The sequence below is a fragment of the Heterostelium album genome (assembly GCF_000004825.1).
Source record: "Heterostelium album PN500 unplaced genomic scaffold PPL_scaffold4, whole genome shotgun sequence".
Lineage (NCBI taxonomy): Eukaryota > Evosea > Eumycetozoa > Acytosteliales > Acytosteliaceae > Heterostelium > Heterostelium album.
Genome location: NW_008805066.1, coordinates 1,089,116 through 1,111,081, shown reverse-complemented (window position 1 = coordinate 1,111,081; position 21,966 = coordinate 1,089,116). Strand labels below are relative to the sequence as shown.

General features: G+C 30.6%; 9 protein-coding genes across 9 annotated transcripts; 4 read left to right on the top strand and 5 right to left on the bottom strand.

Moving 5' to 3' along the window:
• Positions 1-240: 240 nt before the first annotated feature.
• srr (serine racemase) lies at positions 241-1,525 on the bottom strand (the record flags this gene model as incomplete). The annotated part of the gene is made up of 4 exons (XM_020575901.1): positions 241-417; positions 496-747; positions 837-1,066; positions 1,147-1,525. The coding sequence occupies 4 exons, from the start codon at positions 1,523-1,525 to the stop codon at positions 241-243; spliced, it is 1,038 nt and encodes a 345-aa protein (XP_020434217.1).
• A 598-nt stretch (positions 1,526-2,123) lies between these two features.
• Positions 2,124-2,998, top strand: rcdBB (uncharacterized protein; the record flags this gene model as incomplete). Its single annotated transcript, XM_020575900.1, has 2 exons — positions 2,124-2,183; positions 2,279-2,998. The coding sequence occupies 2 exons, from the start codon at positions 2,124-2,126 to the stop codon at positions 2,996-2,998; spliced, it is 780 nt and encodes a 259-aa protein (XP_020434216.1).
• Positions 2,999-3,171: 173 nt separating this feature from the next.
• On the bottom strand, positions 3,172-3,431 carry PPL_05003 (uncharacterized protein; the record flags this gene model as incomplete). The annotated part of the gene is made up of 2 exons (XM_020575899.1): positions 3,172-3,244; positions 3,310-3,431. 2 exons carry the CDS (start codon positions 3,429-3,431, stop codon positions 3,172-3,174), a joined length of 195 nt encoding a protein of 64 aa, XP_020434215.1.
• A 3,533-nt stretch (positions 3,432-6,964) lies between these two features.
• PPL_05002 (uncharacterized protein) lies at positions 6,965-7,244 on the top strand (the record flags this gene model as incomplete). Its single annotated transcript, XM_020575898.1, has 2 exons — positions 6,965-6,977; positions 7,063-7,244. 2 exons carry the CDS (start codon positions 6,965-6,967, stop codon positions 7,242-7,244), a joined length of 195 nt encoding a protein of 64 aa, XP_020434214.1.
• A 622-nt stretch (positions 7,245-7,866) lies between these two features.
• pfdn3 (prefoldin alpha-like domain containing protein) lies at positions 7,867-8,697 on the bottom strand (the record flags this gene model as incomplete). Its single annotated transcript, XM_020575897.1, has 3 exons — positions 7,867-8,184; positions 8,352-8,510; positions 8,611-8,697. 3 exons carry the CDS (start codon positions 8,695-8,697, stop codon positions 7,867-7,869), a joined length of 564 nt encoding a protein of 187 aa, XP_020434213.1.
• Positions 8,698-9,470: 773 nt separating this feature from the next.
• PPL_05000 (uncharacterized protein) lies at positions 9,471-10,405 on the top strand (the record flags this gene model as incomplete). Its single annotated transcript, XM_020575896.1, has 3 exons — positions 9,471-9,510; positions 9,605-10,030; positions 10,215-10,405. 3 exons carry the CDS (start codon positions 9,471-9,473, stop codon positions 10,403-10,405), a joined length of 657 nt encoding a protein of 218 aa, XP_020434212.1.
• A 338-nt stretch (positions 10,406-10,743) lies between these two features.
• Positions 10,744-11,550, bottom strand: PPL_04999 (uncharacterized protein; the record flags this gene model as incomplete). Its single annotated transcript, XM_020575895.1, has 1 exon — positions 10,744-11,550. One exon carries the CDS (start codon positions 11,548-11,550, stop codon positions 10,744-10,746), a length of 807 nt encoding a protein of 268 aa, XP_020434211.1.
• Positions 11,551-12,777: 1,227 nt separating this feature from the next.
• tcf25 (transcriptional repressor TCF25 family protein) lies at positions 12,778-15,154 on the bottom strand (the record flags this gene model as incomplete). The annotated part of the gene is made up of 4 exons (XM_020575894.1): positions 12,778-13,825; positions 13,919-13,996; positions 14,061-14,503; positions 14,594-15,154. 4 exons carry the CDS (start codon positions 15,152-15,154, stop codon positions 12,778-12,780), a joined length of 2,130 nt encoding a protein of 709 aa, XP_020434210.1.
• Positions 15,155-16,485: 1,331 nt separating this feature from the next.
• Positions 16,486-21,061, top strand: PPL_04997 (calcium-binding EGF-like domain-containing protein; the record flags this gene model as incomplete). The annotated part of the gene is made up of 6 exons (XM_020575893.1): positions 16,486-16,765; positions 16,843-17,145; positions 17,234-17,830; positions 17,913-18,248; positions 18,340-18,696; positions 18,759-21,061. The coding sequence occupies 6 exons, from the start codon at positions 16,486-16,488 to the stop codon at positions 21,059-21,061; spliced, it is 4,176 nt and encodes a 1,391-aa protein (XP_020434209.1).
• Between the last annotated feature and the right edge of the window lie 905 nt (positions 21,062-21,966).

Here is a 21,966-nt window from a genome sequence, read left to right as displayed (position 1 = left end):
CAAAACAAAGCTAATTAAATAACAACCTATAACAACAACTAAACAACAACAACAACTATAATAACAATATATAATGAATAGTTATTACTACTATTTATTTTTATTTTTTAGTTTATTATTACTATTTTATAATAATAATCGATTTAATAAACTAAATTAAACTAATTTAAATTAAACTTTAATTGTTTGTTTATCAACAATACAATGATTTATTGATTGATTGATTGATTGATTGTTTGATTAACTAAAGAAAGTGAGTACCTTTGCTAAATCTACATTACCACCGGTTACAATCAAACCGATTCTCTTAATGGTACCGTCTTGACCGTAAAGTTCTTTGAATTCCTTTGATAGAACTGCAGCTAATACTGTTGCAGATGATGGTTCAATAATTAATTTCATTCTATCCCATACCAACTATTAGATTATTAATTTGTTAGTTAACAAATCGTGAAATGAATAAAGATACAAAGTTTAAACTATATATTAACTTACTTTCATTGCAGCTTTGATCTCGTTGTCGTCAACAGTCAAAACATTATGTAAATGCGATTTAATAACTGGCCATGTCAAGTCACCGACGGTTGTCAACAGACCATCGGCAATAGTATTTGGATAACCTTCGAGATGTGGTAGTCTTTCACCCTTTTTAAATGAACGACATGCATCATCTGCACCGGTTGGTTCGACACCAATAATCTTTATCTCTGGATTCATTCTCTTTGCTGCGATTGAAATACCTGAGCACTATTATTATAATTATTATTATCAATGTTTAATGGTAATCAGTTAGTAAAGTATGTTTATAAAAGTATTAGTTTAGTTTAGTTACTTACAACACCACCACCACCAATAGGAACAATAATAGCATCTAAGTTCTCAACTTGTGAGAGTAGTTCAATTGCTACAGTTCCTTGACCGGCAATAACCTCTCTGTTATCGAATGGATGAATCAAAGTAGCACCATGTTCTTGAATCAATTTCTCAACACCACTCTCACGTGCAACTAATGTTGGCTCGCACAATGTAACATTAGCACCATAACCTTGAATTGCATCCAATTTAACTGTATAGTTAAAACATAATAGCGTCTTATGTTAATAATTAAGCAATTCAAAGATAATATTTTGTTATTTCTTTACTTACTCTTTGGAGCATTATTTGGTACTACAACATATGCAGTTGTTCCTCTCATTTTTGCAGCGAGTGCCAATGCTTGACCGTGATTACCACTGCTGTGAGTTACAACACCTTTTTTGAGATCCTCTTCGGTCAGCTTGAATACGGCGTTGCAAGCACCTCTGAATTTGAATGCACCTACCTTTTGGAGGTTTTCACACTTGAAGTATAAATCTTTGCCAGCGATCTCATTGATTGCCTTACTGGTCATAACAGGTGTCTTGTGAACGTACGGTTTGATTCTATCGTAGGCATCTTTGATATCTTCAAACGTAACAGCAAACTCACCGTCACTTTTCGTCTGTGATTGTGATACCGTCAATTCAATATTGTCAATACATTCCATAGTTTTCTGTTAATCAAAGCTGCCTGAGAGGATTATTACTGATTCTGAATAGTTAAGTTTGATTTGCTAATTAATAATTAATCATTTTTTTTTTCTTTTGAAATTTCTCTTTTTTTTGTTTTTTTTTTTTCAAAAAATCTAAAAAACTATGAAGGTTATAAAATTAAACCAAAGATTTTTTTTAATTTATTTTTAAATTTATTTTACACAATTTTTTTTTAATAATAATTTGTATTTTGGATATTTTTTGATTAAATATCCAAAGATATGTCGGGGTAATAACTAATAACTAATTAGACAACACTTTTGAAAAATTTACTAAAATAAAACATTTTGTTTTTTTACCAGGATTGTTACTTTTTTCTAAAAGTCTCTGCTGCCCAACATTTTGGGCTCATCTAAAAAAAAAAACCTCACAAAACCTTTTCAAAGATTATTTTAAAATAAAAAATAAAAAAAAAATCCATTTTTTCATCTTTAGGATATTTTATTTTTCACAATGCGGTTCCCAAGATATAAAACGAATCAAAACTTGCAACTGATTTTTTTTTTATTCAATATCATTTTACATCTTACATCCAAATATAATATTTCAACAATGAAATTCTTTGTATCTGCTTTATTATTTGTTCTCGCTGCTTTGGCAGTTGTCCATGCTGTAAGTTCAAAGCTTTTTTGAAAAAATAAATAATATTAAATAAATATTTTAAAATATAAATATTAATATTATGAATAATTTAATATTATTTTTAGGACGATTATAACTGTCAACAAATGCAACAATTGACCAGTCAATATTTCCCATCTGGAACACAAACCAATTTTATCTGTATTGCCTACTTTGAATCTTCATGGAATACCGATGCTCAAAATCCATCAGGTGCCTCTGGTCTCTGGCAAATCTTACCAGAGCACTGTGGTGAATTGTGTCCACAATGTACTACTCCATCCGATCTTTTCAACCCAACTATCAACGCTCAATGTGCTGTAGCCGTTTACAACGCTCAAGGTTACAATGCTTGGACCACCTGGTCAAACGGTGACTGCAGTGGTTGGAGCAAGTGCGGTAGCTCATCGTCATCCGGTGGTGCCTCATCCGGTGGTTCCACATCCTCTGGTCAATCATCCGGTGGTGCCTCATCCGGTCAATCATCCGGTCAATCATCCGGTGGTTCATCCTCTGGTCAATCCTCTGGTCAATCCTCTGGTGGTTCAGGTAGCAGTGGATCAACATCCTCTGGTTCAGGAAGCGGTGGTTCATCATCATCATCATCTTCTGGTGGTTCAGGATCATCAGCATCATCTGGAAGTGGATCATCATCCTCCTCTGGTAGCGGATCATCAGCATCCTCTGGATCATCATCAGGTAGCGGATCATCAGCATCATCTGGATCATCATCAGGTAGTGGATCATCCTCTGGTTCTGCCTCCTCAGGATCTGGTAGTGGATCAGGAAGTGGTACCACCAACTAAATTTAGGAAAAACAAAAGTTAAATCGAACAGTAAATACATCATTTATTATCGAATTTAAAATACCCAAATAAAATTATAATTAATATAAACAAACAAACAGACAAACAAATACATTCATACTTTTTTTTGAACTTTTTTTTTTTTTTAATTACTTTATACATGAAAAAAATATTTATCTTGAAAGTTGTTTTCTTAAAGTTTTTTCAAGATCAGTATCTACAAATTGATATCCATAGTCCATCAATCTAGAAAATAATTGAAGAATAAATATTAATTTTAAAACTTGAAACTAAATTAGTTATAAACTTACTTGTTTGGTAAAACTCTTTGACTACTAAGGATTGTTTCAGTTGCCATTTCTCTTCCGAAAACAGTGTTTATGACAAACTCTGGTACCCAAAAGAAGGTTGGACGGTTTAGTACTCTACCCATGGTTTTAGTGAATGCGGTGTTTGTAACAGGGTTTGGGCTGGCAATATTAATTGGTCCCGAGACGCTGGGATTGTTGATTGCAAATTGAATGATTTTCAGTGTGTCCTCGAGACTGACCCACGGGAACCATTGTTCGCCCGACGCCATAACACCACCCAGCCCAAAATAGAAGGGGTAGTAAACCATCTGAAGAAATCCACCGGAGGGATCCAAAATGATGCCGAAACGCAGATTGACAACGCGCGCATTGATGTCGGTCAGTGACGAACAGCTGCGTTCCCAGCGATCGACCACGTCCGCAAAGAATCCGGTGCCTTTCGGTGCGGACTCGTCGGTCGGTACACTGACGCTCGTTCCATAGTAGGTGCAACCCGATGCACATATAAAGAGCGGTGGATTCGACATCGATGCCGATGCGTCCGAGAGTAGCTTCGTGCCTTTGACACGTGACTCCAAGATACGTCGCTTCTTGTCCTCCGTCCAGAAACCAAAGATGTTCTCACCGGCCAAGTTCACGACGACGTCCGGGTGCAGTGTGTTGAATGCCTGTACGTCGAGCGTCGATCTCTCAGGATCCCATTGAATCTCATAGGCACTCTTTGGTGGTGATCTCACCAGAGTGTATACATCGTAGCCACCCACCGATTTCAGAGTCTGAGTTAGAGCCTTACCAACGAAACCAGAGGCACCACCAATCAATATTTTCTTTGTAATATTATTCATAAAGTAAAGTTTATTTTGTAATTACTTATTAGATATTGATAATATATTGAAATAGTTAAATGTTACACAAACAATGAAACATATTATTTCAACATTAATCATCTTTATTCATTGTTTTGCTTTGTCATTCACCAAGATCACCCACCATTTTCACATGCGATTATTTTTTATTTTTTCGTAATAAAATTTAAATATATTAATTTTTGGACCTGACCCACTTCACACATGTCACCATATCAAAATTTCCCAAATTTTTATGACAATCAATTAATCTTTAGAAGTATAATAATAACATAGTTTTTCATTCCTTTATTATATAATAATATAAGTTTTTTTTTTTTTTTTTTTTTTTTTTAATAAAAAAAGTTCAACCTTCAAATAAATCATGAATCATTATGCGATCTTTCATAGATATAATGATCATCAACAAAAAAAAGAGGTCATTTTATATAAAATTGTATTATATTGTATAAACTAAGATACATTTTATCATGATATACATAGTTTATAAATTGTATGTCAACTTTTAAAAGGTAGATAATCACGCAAGCAAAGTTGATAATTGTTTATTTTTTAAAAATAAGAATTATAAATCAATATATTTATAATAAAATAGTAATAAATAAATTGTCACACAAATATGTATTCAATTCAATCAATAACACTCCCCCAAAAAAAACATTTATAAATGTGTTACTAATTGATATAATAATAACAAATAATAATAATGATTTTTCAGTGATCAAAAGTCATGTGTTAAGTGTTAGTGCTAGTGTGTGAATATTTATATGTGTTGTGTGTGTATGGTTTATATTATTGCTTTAGACAACAACAACAACAAAAACAATCATTATTGAATTAATATAACAATTTAATATTATTTTGTTGTGAGGCAGTATCTGTTGCCAACTTGACTTATCAATGATATCATTGTATGGGTATGTCAAATAAATATATAAAATAACCACAACAGGTGATTATGATGGTTTTAAATCTGTCTAGAATCATTGTCATATTTATTTATTTATAAAAAATAAGTTGGAGGAAAGAAACATAGCACTTATAAAAATCATATAAGTTTCTTTCAATTTTTCTTTAACAAATTTTAATTTTAATAATCTATTAAACCATTTTTTTTTTAATTAATACATCATACCTCTATTAAATATACATTGAATCACACACACAGGCAAATTAATTAAAAATAAAAAAACGACGATATATATTGTTATCTCTTTTACCCTTTTACCCACCCACTTTTTAAAAATGATAATAATAAATATTTATTTTAAAAAGATTTTCAAACTTTATCTAAATGGAAAGAAATAACAATGTGTCTCTATGAATTCCAAAAGAGTATTTATTTCCAATCTCATTTCTATGATAACAATCCATTTAGTAACATCATTACCACTTTATAGCACCTTCATTCATTCCATTCCATAAAAGGTAGAGATATTTAGAAAATTATCAATAAAAGAGTTAATGATAACAAATTTCTCTGATAACTCTTGTTGCAGAAAGAAAAAAATTGCTAATAGATTCCAAATGTACAATATTAGTACTTCTTCTTGCACATTTTGATTAAGTTTCAGGGTGTTCACTTACTCAATTCTCAAAGTGACAACAAACAGCAAGCTTAAACAGATTGTCTGATTTGTTATCTCTTACCATCTTTATTTTGCAAATCTCATAGTTTTGTGATTCAATCATTCATTCATTCAATCTTTCATTCATAGTTTTATGATTAATTCATATTCATCATACCAACTATAATAAATTAGAATTATAAAATAATAATAATAACAATAACAATACCACAACACCAACACCACTACTACCACCAACACAGTTCCACCATCTATTTCCATCTATAGTTTCAGTAATTAATTACTCCCAACTAAATTCTATTTTATCTACCTACAGCTGTCTATCTGTCTTAAACCACAACTTAAAACAACCAAACGACCAAATCCTTAACCATCACTCTCCAAGCTAAACAACTTTACTTCACTCTCTCCTCTCGAGATATCATTTGCAATATTAAACTATAGTTAGTTACATAATAAGCCATTGATATCAACTATAAGGTTAACTCCTATCGATAGAATTCCACCACTCTTCTTCTTTGCAATCAAGCCTAATATTATTATTCCAACAACAGCAATAACAGTAATAACAATTGTACATTAAAATAACTTTTATTCCAATATTATAAGTCCACAGTTATTATCGCTTTAATTCCACAGTTTGTTTTTGCTTTTTTAGTAGAATAATTAATTGTAGACCCTCTTTGATACATTAATACTCCCACTATCTGGCACCAATATTTTATTAAAAAATCAATCAATCCATCATCATCATCATCAATTAAATATCATTTGATACACACAATACTCTCCACTATCTATTATTAACACATCAATAATAACAATACAACAAAAAATAACCAGCAATATTAATTAATAGTAGTTTTTTTAAATTAATTTAAAGTAATTTTATTTGTAAAAGTTATTATTTTACAACTAATTGTATCATTCTCATATCACCAATAATTATCGCCACAATCCAAAATCATTCCGCTTTTCCCAATATTCTTTTATTTGTAATTAAAGAATAGCTATGATTTTTGGAAAGAGATATTTGTAGAATTATTAAATCTAAAAAAAAAAAAAAGTAAGTAGTAGTAAAATACAAAAATATTTTTATTTTTGTTTGAATCAATCCAATCCAATCAAAATCATCATCTTGCCAACAACCATTAATTAATATTTAAGGCTTTACGAAAAAGTACAACTTTTAAAAAAAAAATGACAATTCTAAGTATGTATTTTTAAAAGGTTTTTCAAAAAAATAGTTTATAATATTTATTAATAAATATCCTTCAAATTATTATTTGTTACTATAGATAATTTAGTTTCCATATCATTTTTCTCAAAATCAACAAAAAGTAGTAGTTGTTTCACATTATCGTTACCAATGTGTAGCAACAATATTATGCAATCAAATATAGAGTTTTCAGCTTCTGTACCGAACAATGATTTAATAGAAAGAAAGATGCCAATTTTTAAAAGATTCCCTCGTGGATGAAAATCATTTCATTCAAATTATATATATATATATAAAATAATCAATTGCCAAATATAATATTATAACAAACATATATTAATTTATGTACATAACCAACTATCTATCTATCTATCTATTTTAACAACAATAACAAAAATTACAATACACTATTTACAATGACAACAACAATTCAATTTCCAATATATTAATTATTTTGGAAGACAAACCAACCAAATCAACAACCTTCAATCAATCACTGTTCTGTTGACAATTTCAAAAGTCACACAGTAAATAGTCAATCCAATCAAATCAAAACCAAATCAACTTTATTTTCCAAAAAAACACAACAATTTTAGAAATAGTATAATATTCATGTAATGTACTAAAACTAATTGCCGACGAAACTCTCCCAAATCCACAAATCCTGATAAATAATTTTATATTACTCGCCATCGATTTTCTTTAAATAGAAAAATGATTAATTATTAAAATATAAATTAATATTAATAATAAATTGATAGAATATATCGATTATATTTAAACACTCCCTATATAACTTAACAAACTTAACAAGCAAATTGAAAGTCTTATAATATATCTTTTGTAACTATTATTATTATTATTATTATTGTTATTGTTTTTTTTATTTTTCGATTGGTGCCATTGCAGAGGTTGGTTGTTGTTTCTTACGTCTTTGAATGACATCGTAGTTGTATACACGAGAGATATTGACATCGACAGTTGTGATTTGATCCTTTACGAAACCGAGATCCTGAATGGTCTCACGAAGTTGTCTATCTGCAGTTTCTTTATTCTTACGCAACACCTCCTTTGCCTCTGTGAATGAGTACTCCAACATCACATTGGCACCCAACCACAAGTATATCGATTGTGGTTTGGAAATCTCTGCTGACGAGTATACACCCTCTGACAATTCATAATTCATACTAAAGGTATCATCCTATTTTGATTTGATTTGTTATTGTTGTTGTTGTTGTTGTTTATTATTGATTGTAGATTATGGATAATAGTAGATTATAGATAGTTAGTAACTTTAGCTAAATAAAAGTTAACTCTAATATCATTTAAGTATCTTGTTCTTACCTTCTTTGTTTCGATTCTATTTACTACATCTATTGTTTCTTGAAGTTGTTTTGCACGATTTGTCAGAATACTGACATTACCAGAGAGTTTCTGTTCAAAGTATTTATATTTTCCGTGACTGTCTTGTAACATTTTAAATACATCCTCTAACTCTTTATCTTTTAAGTATGCTTCTACATCTTCCTATATATATTATATATTGTTATAAAAAGTTAAAAACAAGAGAATTAGTTTAACGTAATCATACAATAGATTATCATTGTAAGTAAACATCATTACATACAATAAAAGTAACAGCAGGTATACCAGATGCACTCTTTTGATCTCTATCAAATAAAACTTTATAAGGACTATCTTCTGCTATTGACATCTTTCTTTGTTTTGTCTTGTTTTGATTGCAAATCAATCTTTATAAATATAAATATATATATATTATCTTATTTTGATAAAAAGTTCACTTCACATCCCTTTTTTTTTTTTTTTCATTTTTTTTAAAATTATTTTTTAATCATTTTTTTTTAAATAACAAATGTAATAAGTAAGAATCATTTAATATTAATGTTTGAAAATAACTTAAATAAGTTAACAATTCATTTTGATATAACATTGTTCATAGTTACTTGCTATCAGTTCAATAATTATAATACCAACAACTATGACTACACAAATCATTTATATTAAAAAATCTTTTTTTTTTACTCTGGTGGAATTTCTCGTTTTTTGAAAATCTGTTTTTTTTTTTACCCTACAACGCACCATCGAAGGGTTGCATATAATTGATTTTATAACTTTTCATTTTTTGTGGTTACTGTTATATGTAATAATATTATATAACATCAATTACACTTTTCACTCTTTTTTTTTTTTTTTGAAACAGCACAACATCAAACATCAACATCTAAAAACAGTAACCAAGTTAATTTCAAAATAACAGCAAACTTAATTATAGTTGTTATATGTATCGTTACAAATATATTAGTATATATTAGTTTCTTTTTTTATTATTATTATTATAATCATTATTATTAGTACTCAATTCAATTCATAGTTTAGTTTAGTTTATATTTTAGATTAGTTTTAGATTAGATAAGTTTAGTTTAAAACTTTTTTTTTTTTATTTATTATATATATATATATACAAGAATGGTGAATACTGAAATTTTAGTAGGTTTCCTATCAATTGGTAAGTAATAATAATTATAATATAAATGAAAGACTATAGTGATCATCTGATTTACTTATTTAAATCGTTTTTATATTTTTTTTATTTTTTTTAGCTGGAAATATACTTAGTATAAGTACACAACTATCTCCAATAAAGTCATTTATAGAAATGGATAAAACCAGAGATCCTGGACTAATGAACATCTATCCAATATTTGCACTGTGTGGTAATTCATTTCTCTGGGTAACCTATGGACTTTTAACCACACAATTTACAATCCTACCAGTTAATACATTTGGTGTATTTATCACTCTATATTTTGTCATGATCTTTATCAGTTCAACCAATGAATATTTAAAGGTAAACATTTCATCAAAAACATCCTTTTTATTTCCAATTCAACTTATCCATAATATTTTTTATTTCCACTTTTTTTTAGAGGCGAAAACTTTCAGCTATATTCTTTGCTTTTGTAATATCACTGGTGGTATTCGTAGAGATAATAGTGATGTCGCTGAAATTGGAAGCATCGATCAAAGTAATGGGATATGCATGTAATGTTGTACTGTTTCTTTTCTATGGATCACCGCTGATGGTGATGTACCAGGTCATCAAAAACAAAGACACCTCGGTGATGTATCCACCACTCTTAATGACATCGTGTCTGGCAGCGATTGTTTGGACCATCTATGGTGTTTTAGTACAAGATAAATTCATTATAGTACCGAATTTCGTTGGTGCAGTCCTATCGTTTTTCCAACTTTTAGTTTACAAGACCATCAATCTAATGTACCCGAAAGGAAGAATGCCACTTGGAGTCGATCCAAATGAGAATATTACTTTTATCGATGAGGAAAAGGCATCTGTAGAAATGGTAATCGATGGTAGATCAGAGTTTGAAGAAAGAATATAACAAGTAAAAGTAAATAATAATATTATTAGTAAATCAAAACAATTCAAACTTTATTTAATTATATCAATATGGAAAACAAACTCAGACAAGTAAATAATAATAATATTTCCAAATTTAAATGTTATTTTTATACTAATATTACTTTTTATTTTTAAATTGATTTGATTTGATTTGATTTTAAAACTAAATGAAAGAGTGTGATATTTTTTTGTTTAAAAAAAGAGGTAAGAAACAAATGTTTAAACATTTGCTTGATTTGGTATTACATTACCATCACAAATTAAATTAGTGTTTGTAATTTTAGTTGTGATGTTTGATGTGTGGTAATGAGTGTTGGTTTAGAAGAGGATGTAGAGGGCAGCAATCATTGAGATGATAACTTGACCAGAGAAGACAACGGAGGAAGCTGAGGAGCTGTCGTGTGACTCTGAGACGTCGGTGGTGGCTGGACCAGTGGTCAATCCAGTGGTGGCAGTGGTGGCACCGGTGATTGGCTTGACAGTGGAGGTGGTATGGTTGGTTCCGGTGGTCAATCCAGTGGTGGCAGTAGCAGTAGAGTTAGAGGAACCAGTGGTAGCGGAAGCAGTTGAGTTGGCAGTGGCGACAACACCAGTGGTGGCAGCAGCGGTAGTAGTAGTGATATTGACCTTCTTGTTGGTAATGAAGACATCGGAACATGAGTAGTAGACATCACCACCACCGTTTCTGGCGTCGAAAATCATTTGGTAGTAGGCTTTGATTGGGTTGGTGAAGTCGAGACCGGTCTTGACAGTGTCGGATAATGGTGGGATCGAGAAGTTGAAGCTACCGACGGTCTTGAGAACGGAATCTTCATCGATGGTCTTCAAAGTGTGTCCCTTACCGTTGACAAACAATTGGATGGTGTAGGTGTTGGAATTGTTGTTGGCGACGGTCCATGGCTTGTATTGGTAGATGACAAAGTTGCTGTCCTTGGTGATATCGATGGCGACTCTGTTGGCCTCGACCGGTTGCGACAAGACGCAGGCCTGAGTGTTTCCACAACCGTTGTGATCAGTTGGACTACAAGCAAGACGTGGAGTTGGAGTCATAAAACCGGCGTTGGCAGAAATACATGATACCAAAGCAAAGGTAACGAGTAAAGAATAGAATGCTTGTCTAAACATTTTTAAGGATTGATTGATGAAAGTAAAGAAAAGAAATTTAAAATACTCTGTAATGATAACAATATATATATAATATTTAGTTTGTTTGTTTGTTTGTTTTGATTGTTTGATTTGATGTTTTTACAATTGTTAAAACAATGAGTATTTATAGTTTGGTTTCCTTTGATTTCAGTCCTCATTGTTGTTTGTAAAATACAGACGATTGAGTTGGTAGAGGGTGTATGATATGAAATCAATGAAAATTCCTTATCAATTCAAGTGATAGAGAATCACTTTCCCACCGCCCTAATCAGAATCTACCCATCCAATCAGACAAACACCCCATCAAAGTTTCTATAATAAATAGACAGTACTTGTCATATTCTGGTAGAGTTTTACCATATTTAGTTGTATTGAAATAAAGGTGTGTTATGTGTGTGGTTTGATTGATTAAATAATAAAGTTATTTTATTTTATTTTATTTTTTTAAAAGATTATTATAAATTATTATATTTTGTGGTCGGGTGTGGTTGTTGTGGTATTTAAATTGACTATAGAAAAAAGTAATAAATATTTACTATCTAGTAATTAAAATAGAAATATGATTGATATTACCATATTTGTCCGGACAATCAACTTTATTATTATCGTCAAACAAACACACACTCAAATACAAAAATGTCATAGGGGTGTGGGTTATATTAAAAAAAACAATTAAAAAAAATGATAAAGCACATTTTCATTTTAATAATTTTAATTACTTTTTAGGATATATTTGATTTTTAAATGTGTGTGTTAAAACTTGTGGGTCTTAATGATATTTTTTAACATTTATTTAATTTTTAATTTTTATTTTCTTTTTTATAATAAAGTTATTGAAAAATAATTAATATTTTTCAAGATTGATTAATCTCCTTGTATGATTACTTTATTATCTCCATTGGATTATTAAATTATCAACACTTTCTTAAAATTTTATTATTATTCTTTTAAAAATATTTATTATTATTTTTCACTATTTTTTTTTTTGATGAATCAATCAATTAATCAATCTGTCAGTCAGTAAAATAATCAATCATAATTATACAAATTTAGTTATTGTTTTTTTTTTTTTTTTGTTTACCTTTTTTATCAATTGAAGATCTTCAAACAAACAAAACAATTATAATTGTTAAATTTAAGTTTTAATTGATTTTAATATTATCTTAAAGTTGTCTTTTAAAATTGTTTTATATTCTTCTCTTTTGTCTATCTTCTTCTTTGTCTATTGTTTCTTGGTTGTTGTTGTTGACCACCTTGTTGTTGTTGTTGATCATCCTCATCTTCATCATAAATCATATCAACATAATCATCCAAGAATCCTCTTGCAGCTTGTGGTTGACCTCCTTGTTGTTGCTGTTGTTGTGCATTCCATGGGAATAGTGATTGTATGAATCCTAGTAGTGGGTTGTTAGGATCGATGTTTGGTTGTATTTGTTGTAGTTGTTCCATGAATCGTTGTTCCATTGTTTGTTGTTGCTGCTGTTGAACTACTTGCTGACGTTGTTGAATGACTCGCGGTGCACGATACACCTGATAGCCAGCACCGATTCCACGTCGTGGATCCTGTCCTCTTGGCGGTTCGATATTGTTGAATCCCTCGTTTCTCATCATCTCAATGACGTCGGGTGGCAGTCGCTGCACGACATCCGAGTACTCCGAGAGGAACAGATGGTCAAACACCGACTGGTCGACAACACTATATTCCTTCAGCACCAGCTGTACCGATTCCTCCACCGCCTTGTCCTTGGCATCGACCAACTTTATCACCTGCTCGACGTTCTTCTTCAACCACTCGATCGTTGTCGGCTGTTGTTTCCACAGTGGATGATTACGCTCCACGTACAAAGCGATGAGATGCTCCACCGGTTTCAACAACTCGTTCGTCGACTTAAAGTATGGATGTTCCTCCAAGTTGAATGGCTTGCCATCTTTAACGATCATCAGACTTGCCTGCAGCTTCTGAAGCAATGGTTTCAAAACCATTGGGAATCTGATCAACGCCTTCTGTAGCAGTTTATCAGCGGCATCTTCATTGTTACCACCGCCACTACCAACCAACATAAACTGAGCCAAAGCACCATTATAACAGAAATTCGGTAACAAATCCAATGTCTGTGTCATCGATGGAGTCAACTTGCCAACCTTTGTATAAAGCTCCACCAAATATTCATATTGCTTCGATTTCAGCGCATAATAATCTATAATCAATCTAACAAACAAAGGATCGCTATAGTCCAAAGACAACAATACCTTACTATTATATTACAAACAACAACAACAATAACAACATTAATATCATGACACCTTCTTCAAACTTGATTATATTATTAAACAACAAACAACTTACCAAAACTCCAATGCAGTTCTTGGACATGCTCTTCTACCTAAGATTTGAATATGTCTAAACACTGAAAGGAAACATGTTCTAATGATGATGATTGAAGATTAGTAAAACAAACAGTTAAAACTAACTTGCTAATGATAGTTACTTGTTTTCTTGATGTTTATATTCAAGTCTGGATGTTCCAGAGGTTGGGTTGAATAGATGATGCCAACAGTATTCGAATGCAAAGATGGCACGTTCTACAAAGTCACCGGCGTGTTGGTAGTCAGCGGTTTGCAGACACACCTGGCTGAGTTGGAGTAGTGAATCGACGTGGTACGGATGATAACGTAGGAGTTCGGCGATGTGCATTGGATCGTGCGATGCCAACACCTCGTAGAAATCCTCTTGCAGCCGACGATAGCTATCACTCCACCTAATGGTAAAGTAATTTACATCGCCCTCGGTACGATCGAGTTCCATTACGAACGACTGAATGATCTCCGGCCACTCTTGTTGCGGCGCGACGAACATCCAACTCTTCTTCTTCATCATATTGACATTGGTATGAACGTTGCTATTCTTTTTCTTCATCTCTTTCATATCGCTCTTTACAAATCAACACAACAAACACATTGATATTGTTAACAACATATTTTAAACTATTATCATTAAAATAATAATAATACTACTACTTACAACTTTACAACCAAATAACTTTTTCAATTCGTTCGATGCGTTTAGATGTTTTGGATCTACAGATAGTATCTCTCTGTATTTCTTTTGTTCTTCATTCTGTTGAAAACTATTGTTTGTAATTGTAGAGGTTATTTCATTTACAAGTTTATCTATATCATCTTTATTATTATTATTATTGTTTTTACTATTGTTATTGTTGTTGTTATTATTATTATTTGTCTTTGATTTCTTCTTTTGTTGTTTCTTCTTTTTCTTATTATTATTACTATTATTATTTGGTTGTTGTTGTTTTGACTTTATCTTTGATTGTTTATCATTATCATCTTCATCTTCTTCATCTTGATCTTGATCTTTATCTTCATTGTCATTGTTATCATCATCATCATCATCATCATCAAGATTCAACATTGAAAAGCTTGAAGCAGTTGACTTTTTCTTTGATTTACTTGATGAAACTTGAATTTCCTCTTCACTTTCCTCTTGTTCATCTACATCGTCTACTACCTCCTCTTCAAAGTCATCTTTGACTTTTTTTAACTTTCTTAATGCTCTTGATGACATGTCTTAATAAATAGCTGAATAAACTACTACTATTACTACTACTTTGATAAAAGGGTATTCATATAATTGTAATTGATCCAATCAACTTTATTATTATTAAAAAAAAATTAAATAAAAAAAAATCTTTATTTAAAAAAAAAAAAACAAAATTGTACAATTTGAATTCATTTCTATTTTTTTCTTTTCTGTTAGTTTTCTCACTTTGTTTTTGTATCATTATCTCTAAATCTTTCTTTTCTTATTCATTCTTTCATATTATTATTTATCATTATCACCACCGTCAAAATTGTGTCAATATTGTTTCTCATTTTCATCAATAAAAGTAGAAATCATGATTATCACATAAGATTTGATTATTTATCATTTTCAACAGTACTACTTATAAGTAGTACTGATAAAAGAATTAAACGATTGTCATGACATGCACATATTCAACAGGTATGAAATTGAATTGACAAAAAACAGTCAATTATAAACAAGTTAACTGTTGACAAAGAAGAGTGATGTATCACTGAAAATATCATTTTTCGACTTCACCAACCAAAACACTCACATTCTCACTCATCTAAATCCAAGATATTAAGAAATTTGGATTATATTTATAACGACCCTAAATCAATCTTTAAGATTTTTTATTTTATTTTATTTTATATTATTTTATTTCGTTTAGTTTTTTTATATTGCAAACGATCTTTTATGACTTAAGTGCCAATCTTCTGAATTGACTTGTCAACCACTTTTAGATTTTTTGCAAATTTCACAAAAAAAATTGATTTTTTTTTTTTTATTTTTATAGTACCCAAACAAAATCAAAAACAAAACCTATTTATTTATTTGTGGTCTATTTTTACGAGCAATTCCAACGATATTTTTTTTTTCGTGGTTTGTTTGTTGACTTCCTAAGGTTTTGTTTGATCAATCCGTAAAACTTAGCTTGTGAGGTCATTCCACAATACATTTTTTGTTTTTTTCAATAAACAAACCACAGAACAACACTTTACAATTTAATGTTAATTTTATTCTTTTTCGTTTCTATGAATGGTTTGTTGGTATTGAAAGTCTTTTTTCTTAATCAATCTTTATCTTTAATATTTATTTTTTTACAAATAAATATTTATTTATATTTATATTTATATTTTCATAAATAAAAATGAAAATATTTAAAATTTTTTCTATTTCTTTTTTATTTGTAATAATAATACTAACTGGTTTGTATTTATTTATTCAAAATTATTCAACTATTGTTAATTTTAAATTATCTAATATTTATTTATCTATTTATTTATTTAATTAATTGATCAACAGTAAAAATAAATGGTACTATTAATATTATGGCTAATACACCACCATATTTCAATGGTGTTGATACAACCAGCTGCGGTTATTTTTACCAGATTATGGTAAATTCTAGTAATTGGAGTTTCAAAAATTATATAGGTGGTTTTTCAATTACTCCGTCTCGCGCTTCTTTTTGGTCAGCTAAAAACACATCTTTTGTAACTTTTTCAATGTATGCCATCAATATACTTTCAACATTAAACTCACTAGACTATACTGCTACTTTAAATACTATGACTTCTCAAGAATCAATTCCCATCCCAACATGTCAACGTAAGTGTTATCTGTACAGCTTTTCAAAATAATTAAAGTTTATTAATGTTATTGTATCACTCATCATTCTACTTTAGCATTTACAAATTTCAGTTTAGCAGCTTCACCTGTTTTCCAACAGGATAGTCGTTCAATGCGATTTGTCCAATATCTTAAAATTAGCAATCCGATGAACCAAATTAGACCATCTCTAGGTGTACAAGCGCCAGGATATTGGAATGATCAAAAAGTTCATTTGACATCACCATTCCCCTCCAATTGGGTAGTTATATCATACAAAGCGGCAAGCTTACAGAATTTCAATGGACAAAGTGGTACTATTAACCCAACTACTTTAACTCAAAACACCAGTCCTATTCCAATGAATAATCCATACAATAGTAAGTCAATTCATTTAATTTCAATATTTTTATAAATAACAATATCGGAATCAATTTATTAATTTTGTTATTTTATTTAAACGATAAGATGTTAGAACAACAGTATTAGGTTATAATTCAAAATCAATTTCCAAAACAAAGCTATTTGCTCAAAGTTTTGTTATGAATATTGCCAATTTGAATTCTGCACTGGGTTTCGGTAATATGGCATATGATGTTATCTATTATCCAGTTCTTGGAAACAGGGCTAATGCTACCTACCATTTATTTGTAAATGCAACTGGAAGCTCTGGAGCTATACCTCTGAATCTCTTTGACCAAACATACACTAACAATCCAACGTTTTTTGGATTTGCAACTTCTTTCACACTTGTAAATGTAGGAAGCCCCCTATCTTCGATAGTACAAGATAACACCGTCAATTCTTTTATCCTTAATATTAATTTCGTTTTGGATACAATTGGTTTGTCACCGGTATCCACCACATACAGCATCCCAATCACCAACAATATGTATTACCCAGTTGGAATCAGATCGGTGACAAACAATGGAATCAATGGTGCTTCCTATAAATTCTCTTTCGATTCACTCTACCCGAATGTAACTTTCGTTGATAATGTTATTGTCAATTATTACAGCAAGATGATCAGCAACATGCCACTTTCATTCACCTGGACACCAACTCGTATGTTATTTATTATTCATTAATGGTTTAACAAAAAACACAAACAACAATAATTTCTAATTTAATTTATTCATATTTTTAGCTCCAACATTTTCTGGTATTTCAATAATGATTCAAAATTTTCAAATATTCCCAGTTTCATCATTCACTTTTGTAGTTCGATTGGATATGTTCAATACACAGTTTTTCGGGGTTCAACAAATAAATCTTTACAATACATACTTATATGGATATCATTTGGTAAAAGGAGACATAAATAATGGAGTATTTGAAACTGTTATTGATTGGTCTGGAGAGAAATTTGACCAATTCATTTTCCCAACTTCGTATTTCCCAAAGAGAGACAGTGGTATCAGTATGGAAAATCAAGCAATAAACGATATGTTCCAATTTATTCCATATTTACCTTCACAATTAAGTAAGTATTATTTCTATATTTATTAAAAATATTTCTAAATATATATTTATATATATGTTCTAATTCTATTCTTTAAATTTTCTATTTTTAGCACAATTCACAGTTGATGATATTACATCATTCAAATTCGAACCAAATGTTGTTGATGTTTCCAATGGAACAGGATCAACAACACTTATTTTCAACTTTGCAAACAGCAAAGTAACCGATCGACCATCAATATATTTCCCATCATACTCACATCTTCCAGGAATCATTGACACAAACAATGTATTCACTGGATATTATAATGCATCAACAAATATGTTTAATATTCCAATTACAATCAGACAACAACTATTTTCAAGATCACTAAATTACAATTTAACAGCAGCACCATCATATATATCAAGAGATTTAATCTCATTAAAATTTGGATCAGATGCTTTTATAAATGTTGTTTCAGATTGTAAGTTTGAAATAGTTAACAATTTAAATACAAATCTAATTAATCATTTTCTTTTAAAATAGATGCCGATGAAATGGGACCAAATGTTGAAGTTCTTAAACAATATCCTGGAAATACTGTCACTGTACAAGCAACTGATGACGTTACAATTGGTTGGGACTTTATACTCAATGATAAACCAAGTGGATTCAGTCATGGTGTTGCAATGATTTCCTCAAATCTCGATATTATTCCAATTAATATAACATTTAATTCTCTCAACAATACCGATGGTGATGAGTTTTATGGAAATTACTCAATTCGTTTACCGATAAATGGAAATTGTAGAAGTCAAGTATACCATATCGATTTGGTTCTTTACGACTATCTTGGAAATGAAGCTGCCTCTAATTATGGAAACTCAATCACACCAAGATTAAATCCATTCTTTAAGTTGTGGGGTGATTTAACCAAAGAAGCACTCACAAATATTACTGTGAATTGTGCGATCACTCCAGATATCATGGCACCAGCAGTCACTGCTTTCACACTCCTCACACCAACGATTGATGTCGGTTCAAACAACAGAATATTCCAAGCTACTTTTACAGTCACAGATGATCTCTCCGGTATCTCTACAAATCCAAAAGACTATCCAGTTGTTGTATTATCCTATCTCTATGGAGAGAATACAATTTTGACAAGCACTCTTTCTTCAACAAACGGATTGTCCTCAACATTCACAGTGAATTCCCAACTTCCATATGGATTTGCAATGAAAGGAAATTACTTGATTTCAATTTATGGTGTTGTTGATAAACACAAGAATCTCGGTGGAATTACATCTTCAGAGATGAAAACAGCAGGAATGACATACTTTGGAACAACAACATTCGGTGTGACCACACCAGTTTTAGAGACAGCAGACCGTCTCACAAATGTTGGAGGACCAATCTACATTCGTGGAAAGAAAATGGGATTCGATTCAGATACAGTCTCTTGTCAAATCAACTATGGAGCAGGATATCAGAGTATTCCAATGAATCTTCGTTATCCATCTATTTTCTTGATCAATGTTGCAGCTGTTACTGGTTCATCGATTAAAGTTCAATTGACTGTGAACGGTATTGTCTCGAATGAACTTGAAATCTTCAAGTTTGTTATTCCACCACCTGGACCACGTCCACCACCAAGACCAACTCTAACTCCTACTTCAACCTCCACAATCTCAACAACTGGAACAACTTCAACGACAGGAACATCAACATCTACAACATCACCTACCTCCACTACAGAAGAACCAACATCTACAAGTTCTACTACTTCAACGACAGGAACATCTACATCTACAACATCAACTTCAACTTCGACAACAACAAGTACAACATCAACACCAAGTCCATCACCAGATCCAAAATGTCCAGGTGTAACTCCATGTTCTGGAAATGGAATATGTATTGCAGGTGAATGTTTTTGTAATAATCCTTGGTATGGACCTGATTGTAATTCGAAGAATCATGTTATTCCACCTCCACCAATCAATCCTGATCAACCAACTATAAACAATACCATTCCATCAGGAAGTGATGCACTAGCATATATTGTCAGTATTATATCAGTTGAAGAACTTCATGAGATTTCTGCCAACCAAGAAGTGATTGCATCTTTCAAACTTGCCAACTGGACAATGACCAATTTAACAACGGAAACACAATTCCTCTATCGATATGATGTTTCAGTTAAAGAGTCAACCAATATCACAGTTGATGTAGAATACTTCCAGAATGAAACAACAATTGTGTTTGGAAATGAGAACCTCACAATGTTACCTTCAACAATCAAATATTCAATCTCGATGACACCTTATCAATTCCAAGATAAACTTACAACACTTCAACTTATCATGTCAGCCACTATCGAAACAAAAGCAGATGATACATGCTCAGCGAAAACAATTGGTGGTGCTGCCAATGATCTCCAATGGGTCAAATTGAATATCGACAAGCAATCACTTTATGGACGATTCCTTAGATTTGCGGTGATTGATAATATTGTTCAACCAATCTCCAATGTCTTGCTGGACTCTGAAATGAGTCCAATCGATACAGAATCAAGTGTTCAGACATTTATTGGTATCAATATCCCACAATATGAAAATGGAATTAAACTCGATCCCGATTTTTCAGTTCTCATTGATAATGATTCACCTACAGATTCGAAATGTAAGAGTAATAATAAACTTAGTGCTGGTGCAATCGCTGGAATCACTGTTGGTGCTGCTGTATTCTGTGCATTGGTAATTGGAGCTGCCTTTTTGATAAAATCAAAGTTAAGAGCAAGAAGATTCAATATCAAATTGAAAAAGAAACTAGATTCACATAAATAACTAAATAATAAATATTTAAGAAAGATCAACTATTTGATCCACAATGAATATACCAAAAAAATCAAAATATATTTTTTTATTGTTTTATTACCTATCTATATTTATCACTATCAATTACAATTATTTCTCTTTTGGTAATAAAAGAAGATCTCAAATTATCTAAAATTACTCAATAATACTGTTGACAGAATTCAATTTACCCTTCAGTTTTAAAGAGGTATTTTCGATTGGCAAAAAACAGTCAATTATAAAGTAAACTTTTTTGAAAAGATGATACCAGCCCATGAACTAAGACAAAATATCCTTTTCGACTTCAAAAATTTATAAACATAAATCTTTTTGTTTTGTTTCATTTTTATGTGACTTTCAAAATATTCTATTACACAAATATTAAGAAATTTGGATTTGGAATGAATTATAACGACCCTATTTTCAGTTCTAGATTTTTATTTATTTTTTTTACCAACTATCTTTTTTGACGTAGAATGAATCCACTTAACTGACAATCTTCTGAATCGTCTTTTGATTTTTTTTAATTATTTTTATTTTTTTTTAATTTTTTTTCGTGATTTTTACAATTTTTTCTTGAGTTTTTTTATGATCTGGTACCCAAGTAAATTAAATGTGGTCTTGTTTTACGAGCATTTCCAACGATATTTTTTCGTGATTATCTGTTTTCAATCGAGTTCCTAAGATTTGATCGTAACTATGGTTCCACAGTACATTTTTTTGATTTAATATAAATTCCAAAATTACCAGTTATCTGACTGGTATTGAAAGTCTTTTCGAACAAACAATCTCATCTTTTATCTTTATTTTATATATTTAAATAATATTATTTGATGTACAAACAAATAAATAAATAAATAAAAAATAAAGATAAATAAAAAATGAAAATATTTAAA